This window comes from Nicotiana sylvestris, chromosome 7 (genome assembly GCF_000393655.2).
Source record: "Nicotiana sylvestris chromosome 7, ASM39365v2, whole genome shotgun sequence".
NCBI classification, from domain to species: Eukaryota; Viridiplantae; Streptophyta; class Magnoliopsida; order Solanales; family Solanaceae; genus Nicotiana; species Nicotiana sylvestris.
This window is the reverse complement of record NC_091063.1, coordinates 25,411,787-25,422,448: the sequence shown is the minus strand read 5'-3', so window position 1 is coordinate 25,422,448 and position 10,662 is coordinate 25,411,787. Positions and strand designations below refer to the sequence as shown.

Here is a 10,662-nt window from a genome sequence, read left to right as displayed (position 1 = left end):
TTCAATTTTAGAAAGAAAAATGAAAATGTTTTTGGATTTTTGAATTTGGTTTTTTGATTTTTTTTCAAAACTTTTGAAAGAAAGACTTCTAAAAAAGAAAGAAAATATTTTTTGGATTTTTTATTTTTCTTTGTTTTTTTTAGAAAAAGTCTTCTAAAAAAGGGTAGAAAATATTTTTGGATTTTGATTTGATTTTCTTTTCGAATGAAAGACTTCTAAAACGAAAGAAAATATTTTTGGTTTTAAATTTTTTTTTATTCTGGATTATCTAAAGAAAGACTTCTAAAGAAGGAATTAAAGGAATATTCTTTTTTTGCATTTTTTAAAATTAGGGTGGGAACCGATGAGGTTTTCCTACGTATCTCACATCCGGTGAGAATCAGACCGCGTAGTTCATCAGTTTTGACGGAACAAGGAAACATGACACTTGAAGATTTGGGCTCATTTTGAAATGACCTTATCTTTTTCTTTTTCCTTTTTTCGGAATTTCATAATTTTTCAAATACCTATCTCGCACTCTTGTTTTTGATTTTTGATTTTTTTTCTTCTTTTTTTTTTTTGATTTTCTTTCCCTTTTCAAGAAGTCGATCAACAAGCAAGTCGAAAAGAACAGATGCGCAAGTAGCACATAGGATGCATCAGGATGGTCTTTTAATTTTGGTACACCTGTCCTAGACGGACCCAACCCCTGTGTTGAGTCCCTAAAGTCAAATGCACGTGATGCAAACAAGCGTTCCAACTAGGGACTCGACATGAGGTTATGTCATTCTAGGTTTAAAAACCTGGATGTATTTGTTCTAGACCTGGCTTACCCGAGCGGACGTCTCGAGGAGCAGCGTACCGGGAACACAGAAGCTTCACCGGCTTTGCAACTTATCATAACCTCGTTCTAAAATTAGGATATGACTCTAACAGAAAAGAAGTTACACGAAGTGCACACTTCCCAGATGATTTAGAAGACTTAGAGAGAAAAAGGTTTCGTAGCAGTTTATATACAGTTCAAGCAATATCAAAGCAGCAAAAAGCGGCATTTAGCACATTAGGCTCAAACATATAAAAATCAGATAATAAATAAAGCCAACTATAACAGTTATTCTATGCTCGAATTCTTTAACCCTGAACCAGAGATTCTGGGTTATGGTTCCCAGTGGAGTCGCCAGAGATATCACACCTTCTTTTTCCCGAGAGGGGGGATAGGGGAGTTTTTTCAATTAAAGTGACATAATCGAAATGGGATTATTTATTTTATTCAGAGTAGCCACTTGAAATATTTATGGTGTCCAAATCACCGGTTTATTTTAAATCCCAAATCGAGGAAATTGACTCTATTTTTGGTCCGTAAACACAGATGACTAGGTAAGGAATTCTATTAACTAGGGAGAAGGTGTTAGGTATTCCCGAGTTCCATGGTTTTAGCACGATTTCTCAACTATTAATTACATGCCTAATTATCTGATTTACTACACATTTTAAACCTACGTGCATTTTTAACTTTCTAATCGCGTTTAATGTTTATAGAATTATTTTCTGGAACAAGTCATGATTGTCCTAATCTTGTCGTTTTGGTACACATTGCAAACCGCGTCACATGAAATGCACCCACGATTTACAACATATTTATTTTATTATTATTCGAAGTTATAGTCGGGTCACATGAAATGCACACCCGAATTGGGGGTTGGGTATCACGACCATGCCACGGGAACCATACCCATAGCCACGATGATTATTATTAATCGCGCCTAAAGTACCTAGCACATTTAATTATTTTCCTAATCTTTAAGATTGTTGTGATTCCAACTTTATGAACAAAATATTATTGGGGAACAAATAGGCTAGCTAACATGATCTATTACTTAGATTCCTAATGGTCCAAGACTCACCTTATTGTCCATTCATATTCCTTGCCAAGAAAGAAATATTTATAATTTTTTCATCTACCCAATTAAAAGTATTTATTCAAGAACCAAGACTACATACATCACAATCGAAATAAAAACTAATTAAAACTATTTAAATAAAAACTAAGACATGCTACTCAAACAATGTAGAATCATAAATCAATCAACATGCGCACCAAGCTATCATAATATAATGAAATGAGAATGAAAATTGAGAAATGGAACTTTATTGATGAACAAAGCTAAAAATTTCAAATCAATCGGCTAAACAAAGCAACAATCCTTGAACTAAAACACCGAAATTACAAACCGGAACCAACGGTCTAGCGGCGACTTACACCAAATAGGAGAGCGAAATGCAGAGCACTCAAGTCACATATAGTTTCTCATACCCTTCACTCCTCTCAAATCCAATTCAAAAGGCTAAAGGTTCTCCTTCCTATCCATTTCCCAAACATGCAGTCCTTTCCCATTTTCATTTGTAGACCAATTATGTCAACGCGGAAAAAGAAAAGGCAAACGAGATTCACCAAATCAACCAAAATTGTGCTAGAATCAACCTACTTTGTTGGGTCAACGCTCAATATTTTTCCAGATCCATTGGAATCAATTATAAGAGAATTTGGAGGTGGAAATGAAGGTGGGTCGTTGGTTCTCTTGGGGTGGGCGGCTAATATTTTTGTGCAGGGAGGTGGGGGTGGATGATGTATTGTGTGTGTAGTGAGTGTAACTTTGTAAAAATCAAGTGTGCAGTGCAATTGGCGAGAGGAGAGGTGTGAGTGCAGTGGCTATGGTTAGATAATTGGGTGACGACTGGCTATTAGGTATTTTTTGGGATCAAGAAGAAGCTTTGGGTGTGTAAGGGTTAGGGAAAGGTTAATGATGGGGTAATGGGCTAAGGTTATATCGGCCTGATGTTTTGGGCTATCCGAAATTGGGCCTTTACAACTCAAAATCTTAATTCTTTTCCTACAAATAATGTAAAATCTATACTATAAAGATGTAACTAACTTTAATTAATTAAAATAAATAATATTACATTGTGAAACTACTTTTTGTATTTTTCAAGATTATATAAAAATAAAAATAGAAAAAAATAGGAAAAAAATAATATTACTGCACTAAGTACTAATTAATCGTAAATTAAATAGACTTGAAACTATTTTTGTGTTTACGAATTTTTATAAATACTAAATAACAATAAAATTAGTATGTTCGAATCCTAGAAACATTCAAATAACTCAAATAAATATATAAAATATGCGAAACTGCTAATATAACTTGAAGACGTAGCAGGTCAAAAATTACATGTCTACACCGCCTCTAATGGATCCTCCACATTGACCATGACACTAGTATCATCAACTATCACCTCCGTGACAAGATCCACAAAAGAGAAAACTTCAGTACTATTTGGCTGCCTCATTGATTTGCACACATGAAAGAAAACTTTTTCGTCACCCACCCAGAAGGTCAGCACCCGGATTCCAAGTCAACCAGTGCCTTCCCTGTTGCAAGGAAAGACCTTCCCAATATTATCGGCACCTCATAGTCGACTTCATAGTCGAGAATCACAAAATCACCAGGCAAGATAAACTTGTCCACCTGGACAAGAACATCATCAATAATACCAAGTAGCCTCTTCGTTGTTCTATCCACCATTTGCAATCTCATTGAAGTAGCTCTTAGTTGACCAATACCCAAAGTTTTGAACACGAAGTAAGGCATCAAATTTGTGCTTGCTCCCAAATCACATAATGCCTTTGCAAAATCCGCACTCCCAATGGTACATGGAATGGTGAAAACGTTGGGATCTTAAAGCTTTGGAGCCATCGAGTGCAGAATTGCACTTACTTGATGAGACATTTTGATGGTCTCACAATCCATAGATCTCTTTTTCATCACAAAGTTTTTCATAAACTTTGCGTAACCCAGAATTTGCTCAAGAGCTTCCACCAAAGGAACATTGATCGACAAGTTTTGCATCATCTCAATAAACTTTTTAAATTGGTTTTCATTCTTTTGTTTTGCAAGTCTTTGAGGGTAAGGTGGAGGAGGCCTTGGAAAATGAGCCTTGGCTTTAGGTACAACCTTTTTTGTCATGTCTATTACGTGTTCCCTAGACGGGTTCACGTTATTTTGAGTCTCCACCTCATTATCATGAATATCAATTTTCACTTCAGCATTCAAATTCTCTTCACTTACTTGCTCATCAACTATAGGAATATCATCATCTTGCACTTCAACCTCATCACTCAAAACTTCCTTTTTCTTGGAGGTATACACATCACCACCTCGACCGCTTCTACTAATCATCGCCATTGCATTCTTGGTATTATTCCCACCCTTCGGGTTTACTACCGGATCACTCGGTAGAGCCCCACTAGTGCGAGTGTTCAAAGATTATAAAATCTGGCCAAGTTGAACCTCCATGTTTCGGATTGAAGTATTATGCGATACCAACTGGGCATCAGAGTCGACATTATTTTTCATCATTTGTTCAAACATCATCTCGATCCTTCCCATCTCACTGTTTGGTGAGCTAGGACTTTGGGATGGAAATGGAGGCGGGTTGTTTGGTTGTTGATACATCAGAGGCCTTTGAAAGCCTTGCCCTCGATTCCCTTGATTGCCATTATTCTAACCCCTTTGGTTATTGTTTCCTCCCCAATTGTTATTGTTGCCACTCCAATTGCTCTGGTTGTTCTGGTTGCCCCAATTCTGATTGTTGTTCCCCTAGTTGCTATTTCCCTGTTGGGTTTTATTCCCCCAGTTTCCTTGGGATCTCCACTGTTGTTGTTGATTAGGAGAATTTATCCTTTGCCCTTGGTAATTGTTCACGTACTGAACTTCTTCACTTTGCTTATCATAGCCATTATCTTGGTTGAAACCACTACTACCCTACTCATATTGATCCGTACTACCTTGACCTTGTGGACCGTTTTGTCGCCTCTTGTTGACCAACATGTTGACACCTTCCATAACATTTACTTGTCTCAGCGCTTGAACTTGTTTCAATTGAGATTTTTGCCAATTGGTTCATTGTTGCAGTTAACTCTGCTATTGCCTGGCCATGGTTGTAGAGCTCTTTGTGCAGGTGAATTATAGTAGGATCACCCTGTGGCACATTAGCTCGACTTTGCCAAGATGACAAAGTATCTGCCATATCATCCAAGATCTCATATGCCTCAGCATAAGGTGTGTTCATAAAATTTCCCCCTGCTATCTGGTTCACTACACACTGATTGGTCATGTTGATGCCATAATAGAAAGTTTGCTGGACCATTGCTTCGGTCATGTCACTGTTCAGACATTCTTTCACCATTTTCCGATACCTTTCCTAGATCTTATGAAGTGGTTCAATAGGTTCCTGTTTGAAGGCCAAGATCTCATCTCAATGTCTCCATATGCCCCGGCGAGAAAAACATAGCTATAAATTTGTCCCCCAACTCATCCTACGTAGTTATGCAATGGTTGGGAAGTCTTTTGATCCAGTCCAAAGCTTTCCCTCTAAGTGAAAAAGGGAACAATATCAATCTTAATGCATCCCCCGACATATTTGTTTGTTTGCTTCCCCAGTATGTATCCACAAAGCCTTTAAGATGTTTATATTCATTCTGATGGGGAGCACCTGTGAAGTACTCTCTCTGCTCCAATAAAGTCAACATCACATTTGTAATCTGGAAATTGCCTGTCTGGATCTGGGGTGGGACAATTGCACTTGCGTATCCTTCATTTGGAAGCACCCGAGGAGCCAATCGTGGAGGAGGCAGGGGAGGGTCTGGAATATTTTCATTGGCCTGACGGCCTCTTCTTTGTCCTTGAGGTACTAGAGGCACCTCATCTTCGGCATTATCATCTACCTCCTCCCATGGGAGAACATTTCTAAGAGGATCATTGTTTGCCATGTTGTACCTAAATCAATTGACTCACACAAGTTAGTAAAACAGAAGGAAAGAAAAACAAGACACAAAAACTAGTCAGATAGATAGCCAAAACCATTTAGCTCCTCCCCAACAGCGCCAAAAAGTGATCGGCTCCAACCTTATACCACTATAGAATGTCAAGAGTGGTCGATGCAACTTTTACCGAAAGGCCGAGATCGAATCCACAGAGAGCTAATATTGATTTGGAATTGAGTTTCTATCTAATCTAGCTATGTCTGATGTTCTTAATTGCACTTCCAATCGTTCTTTGCTTTGGTTTCTATTCTACTTTTAACACTAATGAAGAATGAAAAATAAGCTAAGTATGATATTTTTGTAAGGTTTTCTCAATTGGTAAAAAGGCACTAGGGAAGTGACTTACACCTAGGTGGGCATACCAACGTGATTTAAAACATAGGGCAAACTTGTTGTACTTGGGATCATGATATAACCATTGCATATAGTTACTCACTCTATACCTCTCGGTAACTTGAGTGACTTTGCCCTAATTGGCTTTCTTAAGCCCAATTGAGTGTTTACACAATGCAAGCAAAATTGGCTCAAGTCGGGTATTACTATCTCTAGGTTTAACCCTTTAATTGGGGCTATCAATATATTGAATGCACCCCAATTCCTTGTTAGCCTGAATTTCCTAAACTTAGTCTCTCTTTCTCAAGAATACCTAAGTCAAAAAGGCACAAATCAGTATTTGCAACCACCAATTCAATAATTAAAGCATAAATCAAGTTAAATATCATTACTCATAAACATTTAATACCTAAAATTGAAGACCCATTAAATACCCACACTAGGGTTAGGTCACAACCCTAGTTAATGAGTTTAGCTACTCATAATCAAAGAAGAAATCAAAGATAGAGATGAAATATAAGCCATAAAAAGTAATTACAAGAGTAAAATCTAAGATTAATTGCTAAAGATGTTCTAAAATTACTCAAAAAGGTAAAAAGTTGTTGTTCACGTGCTTCCCACAACAACATATGCCGTAAAAATCTGAAAAAGAACTATTTATACACAACTAAAATTTTTGGACAAAATTGCCCTTACGGAGATTCCGCTGACAGCGGAAAATAGGTCGCCTCAGCGCTATGATTACCACAGCCGCGCAAAAGCAAGGGCGTTCTGCGGTTCTTCTCTTTTTAGCTGGTTTTGAACTTGAGTCCACACGGAGCAAAACACCTGCCTCAATGCTCCTTCAACTGCGGTCGTGAAATATGATTGCATACCGCGCCTTTCAATTTGAGCTCCCAACTAATGTTCTCTGATTCTTCATTCCGCTGAGGGTGAGAACTGGACCGCGGCCGCGTTTGATGATACTGCTACCGTGCAATTTCACCACGGGCAGCGGTGACTGTTAAGCTTAAAAAACACTCTCTTAATCCTCAAACCGCTGGGAGCGGCATCAGCATCGCCTCAGCGGTAGGCCCTCCGTGTCTGCTGCTATTTCTCGCTGTCAGTGCCTTTTGATTTAGACTTTTAACTTGTGCATGTTTCACTTCTTTTTGAGCTGGTTATGACTTCCTTGTCTCTTTTTGACCAAACACTGCAAACAAGCACAATAAGTAGCTTTTAGGAATACTTGTACACACTTTTAATCCAAAACCTAAGCAAAAAGGAGCATAAAATAGGCTTAATCCCTAGTTATCACTTTCATAACGTAACTAAATCTGGATCATTGATCGAATAATTCTTTTAGTTCCTTCTCAACTTTCTTTAAATGTAAACAATTACTTTCTTTGGTCGTTTTGCCACTTGTTCCATGAATACTTGTCTTATCTTAGTGCTCAATATATTGAAATTTCATACAACCCATATGATCTATCATCCTTTTGATTTTCTTCGTTCATTAATCACGATAGGTGCCACTTTCTTATGAAGTGCATGCAATGTTGTTGTGACATTGTTTTTACATGACCATTTCTTCTTCGAGTTACTATGCCTAGGTTGAAACCTTTTTCCTTATTTACTCAGCTACTCTTTCACTGAAGTACATAAAGAGGACCCTCTGACTCTTGTAATGTTGCGAGCTTATCACATCGTATTCTTGACGGAATTTTTGATGTTCTTCCTCGCCTATAATTATCCGTAGTTACTTATTTCCATGCCTTCGTGCTTGTAGGGGTTCTTCTGAACTAATATTTTGACTGTCTTCCTAGTGACATTCTCTTTTATTTCCATAACACTCATATGGTACCTTTAACTACCTCAACTCATATCTGAATATTTCTCAAGGATTACCTTGTCATAACTCTGAGGGTGGCACTGTGACGATCCGGTCAGTCGCCTCATGAGTTACCGCTTTGTTTTCTCCATTTCTGCTTCTTATTACTTTGTTTATCGGTTCTATATGTGATTGGGTTGGTTGGCTTGGGTTCGGAAAGGTTTTGAGAAGGTTTGAGATACTTAGTCTCTTTTGAGGAAGCTTAAGTTGAAAAAGTCAACCGGATGTTGACTTATGTGTTAGAGGGCTCAGATGTGAGTTTCGATGGTTCGAATAGCTTTTGGGTGTGATTTGGGACTTAGTAACTTGATCGGAATGTGTTTTGGAGGTCCAGAGTAAATTTAGGCTTGAATTGGTGAAATAAGAATTTTGGAATTTTCCCTTTGGTAGATGAGATTTTGATATAGGGGCCGGAATGGAATTCTGGGAGTTGCAGTAGTTTACATTGGGTCGTATGGGATGTGTGTGCAAAATTTCTGGTCATTCGGACGTGGTTTGGTATACATTTTGAACAAAAGCATAATTCAGAAGATTTTGGAAACTTAGGCTTGAATCCGATGTGATTTGGTTGATTTGATTTCGTTTGAGGTGTTTTGAAGATTGGTATAAGTTTGAGTAGTGGTATATGATGTGGTTGTGCCTTTTCTTGAGGTCCCAGGGGCCTCGGGGTGAATTCAGATGGTTGGCGGAAAGTTTGGAAATTTGGTTTTGCAGCTGAAGTGTTGGAATTCCTGTCATAACCGCACTTGCGGCTAGGGGACTGTAGGTACGGTCTCGCAAAAGCGAAAAGGGAGCCGCATATGCGGTCAAGTGGAAGGTTGGTAGGAACCGCAAAAGCGGTAGAGGAACCGCACCTGCGGCTAGGCATCGCAGATGCGGAGTCTGAGTGGCTTAAGTGAAAACCGCAGAAGAGGTTCAAGGACGGCAAAAGCGGTATCGCAGAAGCGGTAGAAGGGGCCGCAAATGCGAAATGCCTGGGCCATAAGGTATAAATTATTTTCTTCACGATTTTTGAGTTACTCCACCATTTCTAAGTCGGTTTTTGGAGCTTTTTGGGCGATTTGAAGAAGGATTTCAAGGGGATTTCATTGAGGTAAGGATTTTGGACATAGAACTCGTTTCTATAGTATTATTTCACGGATTAGAGCTGTAATAAATGAAATTTAAGGGTTAAAATTGGGGAAACTAGGGATTGGTATTGGAGACCTAGACTTGAGGATTTGAGGGATCATTTTATGATCGGATTTTGGTACTTTTGATATGTATGAACTCGTGGGGAGATAAGAAATCTATTGATGTGAATTTTATCGAATTCCAAGATGTGGGCCCCGGGGTCGGGTTTTGGTAATTTCAGGATTTATGTTGTAAATTGATTATTTTCACATGGGCTTCGTTCCCTAAGCATATTTTGACGCTGTGATTCTGATTTTGGATAGATTCGACGTGAGTTGAGGCCGATTCGAGGAGCAAAGACGTCGCTAGATATTTGACCGGATAGAGGTGAGTAATGATTGTAAATGTTGTCATGACGGTATGAAACCTTTGATTGCACATTGTGGTGCTATATTGAGGTGACGCACACGCTAGATGACAAGCGTGGGGTCAGGCAGCGTTGGGGATTGTGACTTAGTCCATCCCGAATGACTATTTTACTACGTATTTGATTGAAAACTGTTTGCTATCATCATGTTATGGGCTGAATGCCATATTTGGGCCTCGTGCCAACTATTTGAACCCTTAGGATATTTTTACTGATATTTCTTCATTTTCACGACTTTATACTTGTATTCAGTCATGCTATATTCTACTATTTTAATAACTCAGCCATGTTTACTCTGTTTTAACTCTTAAAATGATATATTAAATGATATTGTGGGTTGAGCATCATGTTTTACTGTTGCTCGCGTGGCTTGTGAGATTCTAACTGAGTAAGACCGAGGGCTTATGTTGTGAGGACACACTGATTATGATTATGAGGCCGAGGTCCCGAGATTTGTACGCCACGAGGTGTCTTGTTGATATGTGGTTGAGGGCCTAGTGATGATGCCACGATATGGCTTGATATTGTTCTTGGGCCGTAAGGGGACCCTCGATGAGTCTACACACCCTTAGTGAGCGCGTGTACCCATTGTGAGATGAGATAGAGCCCGAGGGGCTAGTATTGTCCATGTGTTGCCCGAGGGGCTGATTCTGTTGGTATTGTGCCTGAGGGGCATTTGTTTATGTGTTTACCTTTGTTAGTTGCCTGTATTTTACTTGCTTAACTGTTTTAAAAAATCATATTAAGAAGATTAAATTGAATTAAAGTGACTTTGGATATCTTTAATATTTCATTACTTTTACTGGCTTTTACTGCTTCCTTATAGCCTGTGATGTGCCTTACATTATTTCTTATTTCCCAGCCTTTATTTATGATTATTACTCACTGAGTTGGAGTACTCACTTTACTCCCTGCACCTCGTGTGCAGATTCAGATGCTTCAGGTCCCACTAGCGAGTGTTGATCCTTCCAGCTCAGGCGGATTCAGAGATTCTCTAGGTAGCTGCCCGGCGTTCGCAGCCCAGAGCTTCTTCCCTTATCTTATTTTCCCTATTTT

At 38.7% G+C, this 10,662-nt stretch overlaps 1 protein-coding gene across 1 annotated transcript; it reads right to left on the bottom strand.

Annotated features, from left to right (window-relative positions):
* Positions 1-3,374: 3,374 nt before the first annotated feature.
* LOC138872876 (uncharacterized) lies at positions 3,375-4,223 on the bottom strand. Its single transcript, XM_070151293.1, has 2 exons — positions 3,756-4,223; positions 3,375-3,662 (listed from the first exon to the last, which is right to left on the bottom strand). The coding sequence occupies exons 1-2, from the start codon at positions 4,221-4,223 to the stop codon at positions 3,375-3,377; spliced, it is 756 nt and encodes a 251-aa protein (XP_070007394.1).
* Positions 4,224-10,662: the final 6,439 nt, after the last annotated feature.